General features: G+C 47.2%; 1 protein-coding gene across 1 annotated transcript in view; it reads left to right on the forward strand.

Moving 5' to 3' along the window:
* Positions 1 to 19481, forward strand: part of LOC114694314 (meiosis inhibitor protein 1) — a 42964-nt gene that overhangs the window by 17385 nt on the left and 6098 nt on the right. Inside the window, 8 exon segments of the mRNA XM_028871236.2 lie at positions 499 to 667; positions 962 to 1109; positions 6619 to 6894; positions 11004 to 11169; positions 13520 to 13624; positions 16680 to 16790; positions 17079 to 17239; positions 19331 to 19412. Of these exon segments, the coding sequence (XP_028727069.2) occupies positions 499 to 667; positions 962 to 1109; positions 6619 to 6894; positions 11004 to 11169; positions 13520 to 13624; positions 16680 to 16790; positions 17079 to 17239; positions 19331 to 19412 (1218 nt within the window).

Genomic DNA, 19481 nt, shown 5'->3' on the forward strand with positions numbered 1-19481 from the left:
ACATGTTCACACTGAACAGAAATGTGTCCGCCTATGGCTCTGGGTCTCCAAACAGCTTGCTTCCTGTCCCTTGGACATTTCTCTCTCTCTCTTGCCTGCCTGTTTTCTGCTTTTCCTCTATGATTTTCTGCCCCTTAAGGTTGCCCTCTCCACCCTAGGTGGCCTGATTTACTCTTTCCACACTGGAACATGGCACTGACCATTTGTCTGCAACTGTTTGTCTCATCAATTGTTCCCTTCGGGGGGCTCCGAGAGGTTTCACAGTCTGATGGAGAGTGGCCACTCAGTGAACAGACATCAGAGGAATGACTGAGTGAGTGAGTGAATGAGTGAGTGAGTGAGTGAGTGAATGAATGCTGCATAAGGGGAAAGGAACCTCTGAGTCCCTTGGTGTTACCCTTGGTGCCCTGTGTAGCCTCCACATGCAATGGTTCTCAGGCGTCATTACCTGCTTTCCTGTGTTCTCTTTGTGGCCTTCCCCTGCCCGCTCCCTCCCAGAACTCTCTGCAGTGTCTGAGTTCCTGCAGCATGGGTTGCCCCAGATCAGCAGCCGGACCCCAGAAAGCCTTGCCTTCCTGTCAGGTCGCCAGTATGTGGAGGTCGCCGCACGCCAGAGACAATACTGCCTCCTGCTCCTCTTCTACCTGGCTCACATCCATGAGGACAGGTCAGTTCTCAGGGCCAACGGTGGTGTGAGTCCTGGGGCTTTCGTCTGTAGCCCAGTTCCGCGTAATGAATGCATGTATGTATGTATGTATGCACGTTCATCTGTGCACATGCATTTGAGTGCATTGTGTATTGCACATGTGTGACATGCTCTGGAAGTCTACACAACACACTGTGTGTGCATGGCAGCCTCAGGCTGTGGGCATGCTGGGGAAGGACACTGAGTTGAGGGAGGATGGGGCTCCACTGGCCTGGCCACTCTGCCCTTCTCACTCAGGCTCTTCTTGGTCAACAGGTTTGTCCCCGAGGCAGAGTTATTTGTGGCCGTGCAGAGCTTCCTTTTGTCTGTGCAGGACCAGGGCGAGTGCCCTCCGCCAGTGGTCTGCAAAGCCTCCGTCTATCTGCTGGCAATGTGCCAGGACAAGGACAGTGCCCTGGGTGAGGTACGGGCCAGAGCGCCTGGGGCTCTCCTCTGCGCCTCTCTGCACTGACGTCCTCTGGGGGAACATGATGATGTGTGCAGACAGGGGTGACAGAGAGAGGCCGAGGTGAAGTGCCATGGGAAAAGAGAGGAGGACAGTGCTGAGCGCAGTGAGCCTAAAACTCAGCTAGTTCTCTCAACAGCCCCCCCCGGGGGGGGGGGGATGGTTACTTCTGTTTTATAGGTAAGAGAATGGGGACAGACATGAAGGTACATGGGATCACACCTGTAACACTAGTGCGGTGGAGACAGTAGAGGCCCTCCTGGGTGACTGGTGACCTGACTCGAACGAACACACACCACCACCCTCTGCCTGCAAAAAAAGAACAAGTGAAAATAACTTTCTTTTGGGCACACGGGCCTGTCCTTGGTGCCACCTCTGTGCCATGAGAGAGTTGTGACGAAAGTTCATGAAACTGGGTGATCGTTGTTAGTTGGACTGGTTGTGGATCTGTGTGTGTGTGTGTGTGTGTGTGTGTGTGTGTGTGTAAGAGGAGGTTCTGGAGATTGAACCCAAGGCCTTCCACATGCTATGTTCAATTACTCAGCTATATTCCTAGACTCCCCCCCTCCCTTATTTTATTTTGAGACAAGATTTCACTAAATTGCACAGGCTGGTCTCAAACCTGCTTCAGTCTTCCAAGTAGCTAGAATTAAATGCTCTACCACACCTGGCTATTGGATTTTTTTTTTTTAACTTCTCCCCTACTTTAATGATGCTTATAGTTGTATTGTCCAAGTTTTCTCTAGCTGTTTTATAAGTCCTAGAAATCGAGAACAGTGTCTGACTCATAACTGAATTTTGCTTCTATGTCTTTTAAAAACATATCTTATTTTTATGGTTGTGTGTGTTTATCGAAGTGAATGTATAGCACATGTATGTGGTTACCTGTGGAGGCCGCAAGAGGATGTGAGATTCCCTGGAGCTGGAGAAATTAGAGATGTTTGTGAGCCATCTGCTATGGGTGCTGGGAACAGAACCTGGGTCTTCCGGAGGAGCAGGAAGTGCTCTTAAGTGCTAAGTCAGCTCTCCAGCCCCACTTCAGTTTCTTGACTGTGAACTTCTCAGTTGTTACCTAAGAATATATGTATTGTTTTTGTTTTTTGAGACAGTGTTTCTCTGTGTAACAGCCCTGGCTGTCCTGAAACTCCATCTGTAGACCAGGCTGGCCTCAAACTCAGAGATCCGCCTGCCTCTGCCTCACAAGTGCTGGGATTAAAGTGTGTGCTACCACTGCCCAGCTACCATAGATTATTTTTATTGCTCTGTTTACTTGTTTATTTTTTTCAGTGCTGGGTATTGAACCCAGCGTGCTGCATATGCTAGGCAAGTGATATATCAGTGGTCTACAGGTAACAATTAAGTTTTTGTTTTTTGAGACAGGGTCTTACTACGTACCCTTGGCTAGCTTAGCACTCACTTTGTGAACCAGGCTGCTCTTGACGTTTAAGAGATCTGACTGCACCGTCTCCTGAGCTCTGGGACTAAAGGAGTGTGACACCACGCCCAGCCTAACAGTTAACGTTGCTTCTTTTTTATTGCTATTGGTCCAAATGTGATGTAAACAGACTAAGTTTCATTGGAATAGAAGCATAAAGAACGTGGCTGTGTACGGTGTAACACACAGGGTCCCACTGTTTGTCTTTGTGGGTTATCAGCAGCCTTCAGTGAGTGTTGTCTACACTCATTACTTCCTTGGAGATTTCCACACAATAATATCCTAGTTCTATCATTCTTCTTGTTTGTAGATTAAAAATTTGATTATTAGCTGGGCGACGATGGTGCACGCCTTTAATCCCAGCACTCTGGAGACAGAGGCAGGTGGATCTCTGTGAGTTCAAGGCCAGCCTGGTCTAGAGTGAGATCCAGGACAGCCAAGGGTACACAGGGAAACTCTGTCTCAAAACACAACAACAAAGCTTGATTACCATTGTGTGAGTGTATATGTGTGCACAATGTCTGTGTTACGTGCGAGCACACACGCCGAAGCATCGTGTGTGGAGGTCCGGGGACTACTTTGTGGTGTTAGTTCTCTCCTTCTATCCATATGTGTGTTCCAGGGATCAAATTCACCTGCTGAGCCATCTCACCGGCCTGAGTTTATCATTCTTTATTTGTTTAGTTTTTGTTGTTTTGAGACCTGGCCTCACTTAGTTCAGACTGGCTTGGGACTTAGCTCACTCAACTTGTTTGTGTAGCCAAGGATGGCCTTGAACTCTTGTCCTCTTGCTCACACCGCCTGGGTGCTGAGGTCACAGGTAGAAACACCATTGCCCCACCACCACCAGTGTTAACTAGAATACTTTATCAACTGTTTACTTACTCTCAAGGATAGATTGATAGACTGGTTCCAGGAATGAAACTCAGGACCTCACGTAAGCGAGTACGCATTCCACCACGGAGCTGTACCCCCAGCCTCGATTCTTTATCTTCAACTAGCAGTTTTCAGAAAAGAAATAAAAAAGCATTTCTTATATTTTCATTCCTGCTACATCTTTTTTTTATGTGTACTGGTGTTTTGCCTGCATGCATGTCTGTAACAACATGCGTGTAGTCTGCACAGAAGCTAGAAACACCTGCTGCAGAACTCAGGTGGAGGTCAGAACACAGCCTGCGGCTCATTTCCCTGTGTGGACCTCGGGGACTGAACTCAGGTTCTCAGGCCCGGGTGGACTCGATCACAGACATGAGTAGCTGGGGCCACTGAAAGAAATGGGGAGGAAGTCACAGAATTTAGAAGTCGGGGTTCCGGAAGTAGGGAGGTGGAACAGAAAACACTTCCTCTCGAGAGACTAAAGGCCACGCCAGTGTTTGGAAGAGAATCAGAGTATCGGAGGGGAGGGGATGTTCAGAGAAGTTTGAGAACACAGACTTTTTCAGTGACTGGTTTCCAGAGGACACAGTGCAGACTTTGAGGACCTGAGTAAGACAGGACAGGAGGACAGCAGAGGGCGTGTTGAGCCAGATGGGGATGATTCTGGGCTTCTGTGGCTGCCAGAGACAGAGGAGAAAGGCATGATGGGAACTGTCTCAGTGGCTTCTCCATGATGGTGTATGTAGCAAGGTCTTCTTCACACTGCTGCTGGTGTGGGAGCCAAGCAGGAAGCAGATGGGACTCTGGACTTTTGCCCTTTTAGGCCTGAATCCATAATGTCATATAACACCTAAAAAACCCTACAGCCTTTTACAAGGCAGGCAAGCACTCTATCATGGAGCTATAGGTTTTTGTTGTTTGGGTTTTTTTTTTTTTTTTTTTTTTTTTTTTACATTTTATAAAATCTTTATTGACAAATAATTCACATAGTATATAGTTTGCCTGTTTGCACAATTTGATAGACTTTAGTCCAGCATCCTCATAGGCCCATGACACCATCACCACTTTCTATTTTAGAACATTGCTATCTTCAATTTCATACACACATATAATGTATGGTGATTACATTCTGCCTGATTTTTTTAAATGAATATAATGTTTGTAATTGTAACCATTTTTAAGTCCACAATTCAGTGGCATGAATTACATTCAAGATAGTAATTATGCTCATGATATTAATTACATTTGTGATGTTCATTGATTACATTTGCAGCATTCATTCAATAACTATACTTATGATATTCATTAATTACATTAATTATATTGGTTTATTACATTCATGATAGTATGTCCTGATACTACTGTCCGTTTGTGGGGCTTTTCCATCACACAAAACAGAAACTCTGTACTTAGGAAATCATTGTTGAGCTTAACTTTTACATAATATGTAAGTGATAATACACAACCACAACCTGATTTAAAGGCGTTAAGACAGGTCTCATGCTGTAACTCTGGCTGCTCTCAAACTTGAAATAATCCCCCTGCCTTAGCTTTCTTAGTGCACCATCATGCCTAGCACCACAACGTAACTTTATTTATTTATTTTATCTTTTTTTTGTTTTTCGAGACAGGGTTTCTCTTTGTATCCCTGTCTGTCCTGAAACTTGCTCTGTAGAACAGGCTGGCCTGAACTCACAGAGACCCACCTGCCTCTCTCTGCCTCTGGAGTACTGGGACTAAAGGTGTGTACCACCACTGCCAGTGATTCATCCCTTTTTTAAAATAATGATTTTAATTTATTCTCCCCCAGTCTTATCTTTCTGAACCATTTGAAAATAATTCTCAGACAATTTTTGATATGCTCTTTTTTCCTTAAATGCTTCAGTATGTATTTCCCAAGAATATCGGCCTTCTAGATTGGTTGTGGTGGCTTATGTCTGTAGTCACAGTGTTTGAGAATCTAGGGCAGGAAAATTTTGGTTAGCTTAGACTGCATATTAAGTTCTGGGCCAGTCTGGGTGAGGCTCTGTCTCAAACAAACAACAATCTAGAGATATTATTACTATACTCAATCCTTAAGTCAGTAGTCTAATTTCACTCTTTTATTTTTTTGAGTGCTCGGGATTGAACCTGCTGCTTTTGTTTTGTTTTGTTTTGTTTTGTTTTTGTTTTTGTTTTTGAGACAGGGTTTCTCTGAGTAACCCTGGCTGTCCTGGAGTTCACTATGTAGACCAGGCTGACCTTGAACTCAGACATCCGCCTGCCTCTGCTAGGATTGGAAACATGTGCCATCACCTCCGGCTAAGCCACAAATTTATAATGGAGTTTTTTCCTTTTCTCCCTTTTATTCCGTTTTAAGCCCCCACCCTCTTTTTGTTAATCTTTATTGTCAAGATTACCTAAGGAATCTGAATGTTGATCTGTTTTCCATGGGAAAGGAGTGGGGTTTTAGTGTTTAGTAAATGATTCAACACATATCTGCTTTCTCCCTTCTGAGCCGGGCCCTCTCCTAAGTGCCCTTTCAGTCTAGGGTAGGAGACAGACAGACAGACATATTGACGTATAATAATATAATATAATATAATATAATATAATATAATATAATATAATATAATATAATATAATGTAGTATAATATAATATGATAATATGATATAGTATGATATAATATAATAATATGATATAGTATAATATATAATAATATATACACACATATATATACATATATAATATAACTATATATAATATTCCATTACCCTGAGGTGTCACTGTAGGGCTGGGTTCCTCAGCCTTAGTACAACTTCTGTCTTGCACTGGGTTTTTTCCCCTGTGAGGGTCTTGGCTGGCATTGTAGGGTATTGAGCAGCATTCCTGCACTGTCCCTAGTAGATGCCAGTGGCACTTTCCCTGTCATGGTAATCAGAAATGTCTCCAGGCTCAACCAGATATCACACAGGGAGCAAATCGCTCCTGCTTGAGAACTGCTGTTAAAAGGCAAGCACTGTGGGGTGGGGTTTTCTCTCGAAGCCCATCGGGATGAGCAGTGAGATGGACTGGGATTGCTGAGATGCCAGTACGTTGTCCTCGGTCACTGGTTACGTTGTTGGGGTCTCAGGCCCTCTGCAAAGTGTATTTAGTTGCTTTCTTTTCCCTCCAGGCTGTGATCAGTGCGATCAGAAAATTCCTAGAGGGCATCTCAGACCTACACCTGGTCTACACTCACCACCCACTCCTGCTCAGATTCTTCCTGGTTTATCCAGGGCTGATGAGCAGGTTTGGGCATCGTGCCCTGGAACTTTGGTTTTCTGGGGAAGAGTGCAACTATGAGAACCTAGATGACGATTCGTCTCCCGGACGGACCATCTTTCCTGCCAACTTAGCAGCCCTGTTCCAGATGCTCAGAAGCACGCCTAGCATCCTGCTCATTTTGCTGGTGGGTGCTCTCATTCATTTCTGCATTCACAGACGGCAGGCTTTGGGAGATGCGACTCAGTCGACAGAGTGCTTGCCTAGCGGGCGGGAGGCCCATGGTTTCACCCCAGTTTGCATAAACGGAGCATGGAAATGCATACCAGTAATCCCAGCGCTTGGGAAGTGGAGGCAGGAGAATCAGTTGTTCAAGGTCATCCTCTACTATAGAGTGAGTTTGAAGACAGCCTGGGTTTAAAAGAATGAGAAGGAGAAAGAAGGAGAAAAGAAGGAGGAGGAAGAGGAGGAGAGAGGTGTGTGTGTGTGTGTGTGTGTGTGTGTGTGTGTGTGTGTGTGTGTGTGTAAGTGTAACTATGCTCTAGTTGCTCTGAAGGCCTTCTCCCTTTACCTATGGACTCCTGAGTCTCTGCCTCCTGCTCTTTATGTTTTAATTTCCTTCCTTGGCACAACCCTACTGTAATTGTCTACTTCAAGCTTTTCACCTCTATCTCCTTAACTGATCGGCCCTTTGGCTTCCGGCCCTGATGCTCCTGAAAACTGCATCTCCACGACAACAAGGATGTCTCCGTAACTAATACCATAGGCTTGTTGGTCATCATCTTAGGTGACCTGTAGATATTGATGGCTGTCCACTTTCTTTTTAGTGGCACATTCTGGATTTAAGGAATGCTATCTCTTGATTTTCCTCACCCTTCTCTTGAGGCTCCTTCTCAGTGTCTTGGAGATTTCCCTCTGCCCTGGCTAGGTCTTAAAGATGGTATTCTGCAAAATTCTGCCTGAGGAACTTCACTCACTGCGTTTCTCCCGGGTTGGCTCACCTGTGCCAGCCTTCTACCTGTGTGCTGATGCCAATGAAAGTCTACACGCCACTTCTGACCACTCCAAACTCAGTCTTTTTTTCTTTTCTTCTTTCTTTCTTTCTTTCTTTCTTTCTTTCTTTCTTTCTTTCTTTCTTTCTTTCTTTCTTTCTTTCCTTCTTTCTTCCTTCCTTCCTTCCTTCCTTCCTTCCTTCCTTCCTTCCTTCCTTCCTTCCTTTCTTTCTTTCTTTCTTTCTTTTTGTTGTTTTTTTGAGACAGGGTTTCTCTGTGTAGCTTTGCGCTTTTCCTGGAACTCACTCTGTAGTCCAGGTTGACCTCAAACTCACAGAGATCCGCATACCTCTGCCTCCCGAGTGCTGGGGTTAAAGGTGTGCACCACCACCGCCCTCAAGCTCAGTCTTAAAATGCCAACCATGTACTTAGTGGTTTTGTCTAACATGGAGCTCCTTGGAATGGAAGTGTGAATCAGTGGTAGAACGTGCGCTTGGAACGCACCAAGTACTGAGTTCATGAATAAGTAAACATGTAAATCTATAATGAATATGAAAAAGGTATGGCTCATTATCTCCTCTTCCAGTTCCTTTCACAGTTTCGGCCTTGTTAGGGTGGAGACTACCTACTTTGGCTGAAAACTGTCCTGGGCCACCAGTTTCAAAGAAAATAAGCTCTTAGGAGAAGCAAGCCAAAGAGAAAGTGAACCTCAGAAGACCAAACCCTTAGATTCTGTGTTCTCGGGAAGGGGTGGACTGCCCCGTTTTATCCTTCCGGCTCAGGCCTTACCCTTGGATGTATACTGTCCCATTCATCTCTTCTTGGAGGGGGCTGCATCAGGCCACAGGAGGCTTTTACTTCCCTTTGCCTAGAGCTCAGTTGGAAGGAGCTACCTTCATGGCTAGATGCTGTTTAGAGATCTGGGAAGTGGAGGCTTTCCTGTGTTTCAGGTGAAGTGGAGATAGCAGAAGGGCTGGGAGGTAGAGGAATATTAAACGGATACCGCATACAGATGATCACTTACTAATCCACTGGCTCTGAGTCTGAGCTAGATAATGTTCATGTCAGAGTTGCTAATAGAATTGCCCAAGGTAATAAGGATCATGGCCAGGATTGGAGACCACAGTCACTGAATCTTACTAAATTAGATCCTAGAAACATCAGTGGTGAAAAGAACAGCAAGAAACAACTTTGTTTTCTGTTCACACATATAATTCCCACCATTTCTTCCCAGCTTTTAGCCACAGGAGGGAATAAAGTCTAAAAATATGTGCTGGGACCAATTTCTGGTTTTGATATGGGTAATTAGCAGCTGAAAACAAAGCTGTTAATTGCCACTCTTATCCACGGGTGGTCTTTCACGTCCATTGTTCAGCTGTGGAACACAAGGATGTCACAGATGCTCTGTTCTGAGTCTGGACAGCTTTGGACAGTTGAAAATGCAGTGGGCCATGGGTCCGCCCAACACCTTCTCACTAACCCATGTGATGAGGTACGTATCAGCACGAAGCATTTACTGTGGCCGACAAAGACCTCGTAATCCCTTTCCTTTTAGACCTTTAAAACACACAGGCTTCTGAGGGACCAGTTTTGTGACCCTGTGGCAGGGATGGACCAGCAAAGGACAACAGGGTAGTAAAGGCTTGACCTTTACTCTCTTGACCCTGAGTAAAGTATTCTTACTTTAGATTTCAGCCTCACATTCTTTAAAGCAGAGGAACTGGATGAACTTGGGACCCACCCATCTCCGTCTCCTGAGTTCTTAGAGTTTCAGGCTTGTGCCACACATCTATCTCTGAAATTATCTAGATTTTCCTTAACCCTCTAACTTATGATTTTGTATTCTCAGAGATGGCTTTTGAGTCTCTGTGAAGTGACGGAGGTAAAGCGACCTCATTAACCCCCTCCCCTTCATACACACACACACACTAGAGTAGAATTTACAACTCTTATTCCGTAGCCTAGGCTAGCCTGGAAATTAATATATAGCCCAGGCTGGCCTCATACTCATGGAATTCCTCTCCCTTTTATCCTCCTGAGTGCTGAGATTGTAGGTATAAGCTACCACCTCTGACTCTCTACTACTTTCCTGATAGACAACTAGTTTATTTGCCTCAGTTTCCCCATTTGAAAATTGGGATGACACCTAACTGGAGGAGCTATCAGGAAGATGTGAAAATATACAGACAGTCAGGCATAGTGGCACATGTCTTTAAATCCCAGCACTTGGGAGGCAGAGGCAGATGGATCTCTATGAGTTCAAGGCCAGCTTGGTCTATAGAGCAAGTTCCAAGACAGCCAGGGCTACGTAGAGAAACCCTGTCTGGAAAAACAAACAAACAAAATGTATAGACAAATGCATGGCTACGATATAAAAACAGGGCAGCTCCCATGTTATTAGGTTCTAATTGCTGATATCATCGTTGTTTCTCCAAAGCCCATGCCCTATGCTCATGCTTCCACATCCTGCCCTGCCTGCCCAGTGGTCACCACATCAGGATTTGTTTGGCTGAAGTGCCCTGGGGTCATGTTTCTCTGCACTGGGAGCTGGCCTCTCTGTATAGAGTCTGCGACCTTGGATTCATAGCACCCTGTCCTAACTGGCCTGACACATTCGCTTGTCCAAAGGCATTGGCGTATTTGAGCTGGTAGATGCCAGGAGCTATTAGAGACAGCTACTGGTGCCCCTTCTGCCTGTTTTGCCTTCAACATACGTTCATTAAAATAACTCCAAAAGCAAAACAAAATAAAATGTCCTTTTTCATTTCCCGAATCCAAGACTTTCACTGCCTGGGGCAGGGATGGGCAGATGCCGTGGCAGAGAAGAGGCCTGACCTGGTCCTCACTGCCCGTCCCATACCCTGAATCTCTCCTAGCCTATCCTTCCCTTGGCCTGGGACATCTCTGTTCTCTGTGTAGTCTTCTGGTTCTCAGGTTCCTGGTCCTAAAAAACGATCTCTTCATGACCCTCATACTTCCAAGAGAGAGGCACCCTGAGCCCAAAGGTCTACATTTACACCCCTGGGGCCACTTACTACCTTTATGTGACCTCGGGCCCATTGTGTAATGTCCCGGGGCCTCTGTTTGCGTCTTGATGTGATAGGATGGGACTGTTCTCCAGGAGTTGTGAGCAGTCAGTGCATCCACCAGGGTATTTGGTACAAAATCAGGTGCAAAGTGAGACTTCACTCCGCTTTTGTGAAACCGTCAACCTGGCCGCATTCCCTGACCCTCTTTCTGGCACTGTCTACCTGTCCCTGACTGTGTGCTCTCTGAGTGAGCTCCGGCTTCTTTCTCCTCTCAGGACCTGGTCTATTCCAGTCCCATGGACACAGCCCGCAAGGTACTGATTGTCCTGAGGACCTTCATCCGGGAGAACGAAGACATCGAAGTGGGTGGTCTCATCCGCGGCCACTTCCTGATCATCCTGCAGCGCCTGCTGGTGGAGTATGGCGCTCCCACCTCCGGAGGTCAGTTTTCCTCGGACGTGTTTTGACACGCAGAGTAGACCATTCTATTTTGGTGGAGTGTGCTCTAAGAAAGAGAATCAGGTTTTGCAACAGAAGAAAAATTCAGGCCAGTCCCTACCACGCACAGCATGTGCTTGGAGCTGTTTGTCACAAAAAACGGCAGCTCCCAGAGGGAGAAAGAAAGTGGAAATCTGGAGGAGGCTGGGGAACCAGCAGGGCTGTGGGAGTAGGGTGGATCTGTGATGTGTTGAATCCCCAGTGAGCTCCAGGAGGATATGCTAGCAGTCACAGAAGCCGGCTTTTCAATATGAAGAAACTCAAAATTAGGGTTGATTTGTCTTTAGCTATTTTTAAAGAGGCTGGATTTTTTTTTTCTTTGAGAATCTGATTTTGGTTTTGTTTTTTGAGAGACGATCTCACATGGACTAGCCTGGTCACAAATTCATAGAGATCCACTTGCCTTTCAAATGTACCACCATGCCTGGCTCAAGAATCTGAATTTTTAAAAAATGCTCTCCCTGGGTAGCCGTGGCTGGCCTGGATCTCACTTTGTAGACCAGGCTGGCCTTAAACTCACAGAGATTCACTGACTCTGCTTGCTGAGTGCTAGGATTAAGGCTGTCATGGCCACACCTGGCCCAAGAATCTGATTTTTTTTTTTTAAACTAAATTTCTGAGCCATCAAGGGCAAGTGGGAAGAGGTTTGTGGCTCCCAGGCCCAGTCCTGAAAGAACACTGGAGTTCTGAGAGTCCAAGCACCTCCTTCCTAGCGAAGAACAAGATGTGTCTGGATGACAGTACTGTTTACAGTAAGGTTTGGGCCAGGGAACCGGCTCTGCAGGTAAAGCACTTGCTGAGCAGCCTGCCAAGTCGAGTTGGACTGTAATGTAAAGGTGGAAGCAGAGAACTGATTCCATGAAGTTGTCCTCTGATCTCCATGCTTGTGCTGTTGCACCCTCCTCCCGCCCCCCCTGCATTGCAGGTGCACACGAGTGCACACACACACTCTAATAATAATAATAATAACAAATAAATTTTAGGCCAGGTGTAACAGCGTGACAGCATCGGAGAGACAGAGGCAGGGGGATCTCTGAGTCTGAGGTCAGCCTGGTCTACATAGTGAGTTCCAGGACAGTCAGGGAGGGTTACATAGACCCTGTCTCAAAACAAAAGAAAATACATTTTTTTTTTTTTTTTTTTTTTTTTTTTTTTTTTTTTTTAGAGATTCACTATAGGCAGGTATGGTGGAGTATTCCTTTAATCACAGAATTTGGAAGGCAGAGACAGGCAGATCTCTGAGTTCGAGACCAGCCTGGTCTACAAGGGGAGTTCTAGGACATCTGGGGCTTCACAGAGAAACCCTGACTAAAAAAAAAGGGAGCGGGGGGAAGCCGTGGGACATGGAACTTTCTCCAAAATTGACCACATACTTAGAAAGAAGATTAGTGTTTTTATGGGATTCCTGAGTGTGTGAACCAGTGGGTTTCTGCATCAAGAAACATCACCAGTTTCTTGTGCTTTTTCTTGGGCTCTTTTCCTTCGTTTGTTTGTTCTGTCCTATTCAGATGTGTTAGTTTTGGTTTTCTCTTACTATAATTTATTTTATTTGAAATAAATAAATAAATAAATAAATAAATAAATAAATAAATAAATAAATTTTAAAAAGAAAGAAAGAAAAAGCCTTGGGAAATAGATTTAGATGTGTGTTCAATATCTGTCTTTGTTTCGGTGGTTGTAACGGAGCACCATAAACTAGGTGACTCGTGAACAAGAGGATGTTGTTAACAGGTCTTGGGAAATCCCGAGTCCAGATCCCAGCAGATTTGATGTCTGGTGAGAATCCACTATGTTCAGACATCTTGTATCCTCATAAGGCGGAAGGGACAAGTGACTAGTCTTTGGAGTCTCTCTTATGGGTACTAATCCTGTTCATGGGGACCGTGTCTTATGACTCAATCATCTTCTAGTGGCCCCACTTCCTAGTACTCTCACATTGGAGGTTAGGATTTCAGCATAGGAATTGGGGGCTTAAAAACATTCAGAGCATAGCACCCTGCCTTTCAGGAGCTGTGGGACCTCTGTGAGAAATGACTATGTGCTTTATTTTCCTAACTGCAAAATAGGAACAAAAGTCCCTGTTTGGTGTCTTTTTGCATGGACTTTAGTGAAGTAATGAATTCCCAATGGCTACCCAGAGTTGGCGTCCAGTGTATGAGCTACTACTGTCCCCATGAGAAGAAATGAGAGTCAAGTGGCTTTCCTCAGGGCTGTCTGTGGCAGGGAGGTGTTTGACCTTTGGGTGGGCTGAGGTCAGTTAGCTCTCTGAACAGCCCATTTCTGTTCTCCGTAGCCTCGGGGAACCTGCCGCTGCTGCTGAACCTCCTCTCCTTGGTGCAGCTGAGGAGTGAGCCGGAGCAAGAACTGGACAGCATGGCCATGAAGCTGCTTCACCAAGGTGCCTTGGCTGCTCAAGACAGGGCCCACGGGCCCGAGGCTGAGTATGGCGGGGCCCACTGGGTTCGGAAGATGTGAACAAGTCAGTTGTCTGTTCCTGGGGGCGTCATTGGATCTCCTCTACTCATTGTAAAGGAGTATTTGGGAGACACCCCCTCTAAAAACAAACCCAAACCCCAAATAACAAAGTAACAATCAGTGTATGATAGGCACCAGCTCTAGTGAAGTCAGAAAGGCCATTGCATGTTCGCTAGCAAAGCTGTGTGGACCTTGCCTGTGTAAAGCTCATAGGTAAGATGGACCGTCTCTCATGTAGATACAGATATGTGTTTGGGTAGATGTGTAGTGCTTGGCACACAAGTTCCTTCTGGATACAGTCTGTGCAGGTCATGCTTCCCAGTATCTGGCCAGCTGTCTTCCCTGTCTCGCAGCTGACTCGGATCTCTGGTCATCCAGTTCACAGCTCTCTGCGCATCTTTCTTTTTTAAAAAATATTTTTATTAGTTGAGTGGTTGTGGTTTACATGCCTTTAATCTCAGCACTCGGGAGGCAGAGCCAGGCAGATCTCTGTGAGTTTGAGGCCAGCCTGGTCTGCAGAGTGAGTTCCAGGACAGGCACCAAAGCTACACAGAGAAACCCTGTCTCGAAAAAACCAAAAAAAAAAAAGTACTTAAGAGGGAGAAGGATCAGGAGCGCAAGATCATCCTTTGTTATTTAGTGAATTCAGGGCCATCCTAGACTGCATTAAATGCTAACACAGAATGATTTTGATTAATCTGAAATGTGAAATATAGTAGACATTTACACACTGTTCTTGAGTCCTTCTGTCTGAGAGAGGAAAGGACTGTTTTGGGAGTAGAGGTGCTGTTGAGGGAGACTTCTTGCCCAGTCGACCACGAGCCGGTGAGAAGTCAGAGTGTGATGTGGCTGCCTTAAAGTGAAAGGAGACTTGGGTAGGATCCGAACGGTAGTGGAGAGGTGGGCGGGGCTTCCAGGATGAGAGGGAAATGTTGTCTAGAGTGCTGCTCTTTGGTGTCCTGACTGCTCTGGCTAGGAATGCAGACGAGCAGTCCAGCTGGGCAGAATGGTTACAGAGATAACCTGCCGACTGAATATTTTTTGTTTTGTATAGATAACCCGTGATGGCTTCAAACTTGGAATTGTTTTTGCCTCAGCCCCTTGAACATTGGTTATTACAGATGCATGCCATCGTGTCTGGCCTAAGCCAAATCTTTCTGAACCAATGTTCTATCTCATCCTCCCTCCTATCCACTTTTCTTGCCCAATCAGAGGCTGTCATGGAGGGTTCTGTCTTCAGGGCCTTTTCACACGGTTATTCCTTGCTTTAATAGGCATGCTCCCTCTAGGCAGCCTCAGTTGTGTGTCTTATCACTCAGGGAAGGAGCCGCGAGACTGACATTTATTATTATTCGGTGTGTGTATGATTTGTACGTGATCACAGGTGTGCTTCAGCATGTGTGTGGAGGTCAGAGGTTAACTCTGGAGCCAGTTCCCTCCTCACATCTTCTTGTAGGTTCTAGGGAGTGAACTCAAGTTTTCAGGCCTTGTGGCAGGTGCTTGGACACACTGAGCCATCTCTCCAGCAACTTCCTCATTTTAAACTTTGTTTATTCACAGCAGCTCCTTATAATCTCGTTCCGTATGTGTTTTCAGGGATTGCGCTTTGGTCCGTCACCCATTTGGGGGACATCCCTGTACTCACATACATGGTAGACAAAATTCATCAAGGGAGCGTGTCACCCCACATGGGGAAAGATGGCTCCCTGGGGATTTCTCCATGCATGCTCCACCTCAGCTGGCTTAAGCGTGACTGCGTATCTTACCCACCTCTGGCAGAGGCCATGTAATTGCTCCACTCTGCGTCATCTTTGGTTCTACAGTGTTTGTAATGCTGCACTGCTCTTCCTGGGGAGATGTAAGGAATGTCTGTTCAGCTCAGATGGGGCTCTGACAGACCAAAGAGGATTCCCTCCCAGTTCAGCCAATGAGGTTCGTGGAATTAAGAACATGGCTGACTCAAAGATAGCAGCACCACTGAAAAGCCTAGCTGGGTGTGGTGATGCATGCCTTTAATCCCAGCACTTTGGAGGCAGAGGCAGGAGGATCTCTGTGAGTTCAAGGCCAGCCTGGTCTACAGAGTGAGTTCCAGGACAGATGGGCTGCACAGAGAACCCCTGTCTTAGAAGAAGGAGGAGGGGAAGGAGGAGAAAGTGGAGGAAGAGTCCTGGCCCAGAATGGGCAGTTCATGAAAGCCTGCAACACTAGAATCCCCGACCTGAATTTTGGAGGCTGAATAGGAGTCGAGTTAGCCAGAAAGCAGCGATACAAGAAAGAGAACACACCGGATACAAGTGTCTACCTGTAACCAGAGAATTCTAGAGGTTGAGGCAGGAAGACTGTAAACTCAAGATCACCAGGACTGTACAGCAAGATTCTGTGTTTTAAAAAGGAAAGCTTGGAGTGGTGGCGTGCACCTGTAATCCCAGCACTTGGGAGGCAGAAGCAGGAGGATCAAGGGGGTCAGTACCATCGTCAGTGACTAGTCCAGGGTACACAAGGCTTGTCTTAAAAACCAGAGAGAGGGTGGAAGGAAGAAGGAGGGGGAAGAGGCAGGAGGATAGCAAGTATAGGACTTGTCCATCCAGCGTCACCGAACTCCCTTGGGAATGCAGCAGGGATGGTTAAGTGGCTGGGGGGCGGTCTTAGGGAGTGAGGACCACTGCTAAGGTAGCAGGCTGATGCATGCACAGTGAGAGGATTCCCTTGACAAGTGAACTCCTAACAGTGTGTTCAGGTTGCCAGTTGGTTGTGGGTTGCTTACGTGGCTTGTACAGACGGAGGGTGTGAACAAACATCCCTTCGAGTTTGTCACCGTCCTGCTCTCCGCTGGCTGTGCCAGAATGTCTGTGTTCTCCCCTGAGACTGGCCTCTGAAATTTGCCAGCTGTTGGCCAACATCTGTGTAAAGTGTAAGAGTACTTAAACCACGGAGCGCTGTGCCACATAGGCTACCTGGGGGACTCTGGTTTCTTGCAGTCAGCAAGCTGTGTGGGAAGTGCAGCCCTGCAGATGTGGACATCCTACAGCCCTCCTTCAACTTCCTGTACTGGAGTCTTCAGAGGACCACGCCCAGTAGCCAGAAAAGAGGTACAGGGGCCCAGGCAGAGTCACCGAAGAGGCCAGTGGCGGGGGTCCTCGGTGGTCTTGGGTTTCTCTTCTTAAAACATATCGAGGTGTTCGTGTGTGGTTGACGATGATGAGCCCGACCCTCCAGTTCTGGTAGTCTGTGATTCTCCGGGGTGCAAGGCTCCTCGGGTCCCCTCGATGAGCCGCGTTTGTTTATTTCTGTATGCTCGAAGCCCTAGCCGCAGGCGCCCCACACCACAGAGGTGTTAGGCTAGACGGCCGCCCCTGCCCTCTGCTCCCTCCTCGCAGCTGCTGCTGTTCTGCTGAGCAGCCCGGCCTTGCTTGAGCTCCTGGAGAAGATGCTGGCGCTCACCTGGACCGAAGGGGGCTCTCCCAGGACTCCACTGCTCTGCTCTGCCTGGCTGCTCACCGCCTCCTTCTCTGCCCAGCAGCACGAGGGCAATTTGCAGGTGAGCGTCTGGTGCCATGTCTTTGGGACAGGAGACAGCCCTCGAAGAAGTCCTGAGTCCCCGTCCCCAGCTCTGTGGCGTATTAGCTGTGTGACCTTGGCAAAATACTTAGCTACGCTGAGTTTCAGACCTACAAAGTGGGAATCGAGGGAGTCAGGGTCACTGACAGCTTGGTTTAAATTACTCTTCACAAACGGATCACCTCCATGTCAGGCTGTGTTCAGAGCACAGAAAAATAAAAATGCTTAGGGCATTCGCTCTCGCCTTAGGGAATGTGTTTTCTAAGTAAAGCCTTGAAGGAAGGTTCTGTCCGGCAAAGGGGCTGGGGAAAGGTGCTCCAGGGCTGAGTACAATAAGAGCAAAGACATAAAAAGGCGCCAATTCGGACCTGGGTACGGATTTAGTGATAAGCCGGTGTGTGTGTATGTGGCTAGAACGAGGGACTGAACGAATAGATCGGTTTAGACAAGAAGGCAGGAGCCAGCTGTGACCTTGCCGTGCCCAGTGGCGAGACGCAGAGTGCCACAAGTAGTTAGTTGTCATTGTCACCGTTGGAGGTGGGTGCAGGGGACACGAGAGCCGTGGACGTCTGCACAGAAAACCTCGTGTCCTTCTGGAGGTCCTTGTCAGCCCAGTGTCCTTTGTGAGCGCCACTCTTGGCTAGTTCATATTCAAGTATCTCTTTCCCCAAGCTGCACCTCGCGGTCCGTCTCCGAGCTTCCACAGTATCTGCCCAGCACCCCAGCACTCCCAGGCTAGTGATGGCCACACGGTTCATCTGTTAGAAGGGAATCAGTTTGGACTCCTGTGGTGGTGACAGACTATGGCAGTTATGTGCTGAGGCAGACCCTGTATGGTGTTGCCTGGGGTTGATTTTTGTTTATTTATTATTTATTTATTGAGAACAGGATTCCTCTATGTAGCCCTGGGGCTTGCTGTGTAGGTTGCTATGAGCAACCTATGGATTAGGTTGATCTCCACCTCATGGAGACCTGCCTGCCGCTGCCACTGGAATGGTGGGATTAAAGGCGTGTGTAACCATGCCTGTCTCTTTATTTATTTATTTTTTTAATTTTATTGAGACAGGGTGTCATGCAACCCAGACTGGCCTCAGATTTGTTATGTAGCTGAACCTGGCCTTTAACTCCTCATCCTTCTGCCTCTACCTCCCAGGTGTGGTTTTCTAGGTGTGTGTCGCTGTGACTGTCTCAGGGTTGACTCAGAACAGAAGCCTTCTCTGTTTTTCTTTGTGAGGAGCTTGGGCCACTTCTGTGGTGATGTGTCTGGGTAGAAGCCTGTCCCTCCTCCCCCCTTCTTGACCGCGCCTGGCCATCGGCATGTGCCTGGCTGACGACCTGCTCCCACCCAGCTCCACGGTCCTAATTCAGTCTAGGATGTTTAAGGAATTGCTTTGTGCTGGACTCTGAGCCAAGCCGAGTCGAAGTCGCTGCCCTCTGACAGTTCCTGTTCTGGTGGAGGAGAGCAGAACAGACCGGCTTTGAACCTGCCGCCCCGTCTAGCTCTCAGTTTGGACACCAGGCTCATGTTTACTTATGGTGCTCCTGAACCAGTCTCCAAAGTAACTCTGGAGGTAGCGGAAAGCAGGGAGCACCGTTTTCATTTCACAGGTGAGGAAAGCAGGGCAGGCTGAGAGAGATGCAGTCACTTGCGCACTATAGTTGTATAGTGATTCGCTCTATAATTCAGGCTGGCCTCAAACTCGCAATCCTCCCCTCTCAAGAGGACAGCAGGCATGTGCCACCACCCTTGGCTAGAGCCAAGGTTTTGATTTGGTGTGTCAGACTCTAGGTCTTCTGAGTTAGGTGAGGAGAGCCAGAGACCAAACCACACATGAGGCTGAAGGAGGCTTCCTGGAGGCTGTTGATGTCCGGGATGACTTCAGAGGGGAGTTAGTTCTCTAGGCAAAGGCTTGACTGTCCTCCTCACGCTGCTGACGTCAGGATGTCTTGATGTAGCAGGTGTAACAGGAAGTGGGCAGGCCATTTTCTACCCACGTCTCCAGAACATTGATTGGGCTTAGCCCCCCCCCCCTCACATATCCCCCCCCCCCCCCCTCCGCTTTTCTGCCAGGTTCATCAGACATTATCCATGGAACTCAGCCAAGTGCTGAAAGCTCTCAGCTTTCCAAAGAAAAAATCTGCACTCCTCTCAGGTATGGTGTGGACTTCCCAGCAGGAGAAAAGCCTTTCCCTCAGGTTCTGAGGTAGGGCCATGCACCCAG

The sequence above is a fragment of the Peromyscus leucopus genome, chromosome 20, assembly GCF_004664715.2.
Source record: "Peromyscus leucopus breed LL Stock chromosome 20, UCI_PerLeu_2.1, whole genome shotgun sequence".
Lineage (NCBI taxonomy): Eukaryota > Metazoa > Chordata > Mammalia > Rodentia > Cricetidae > Peromyscus > Peromyscus leucopus.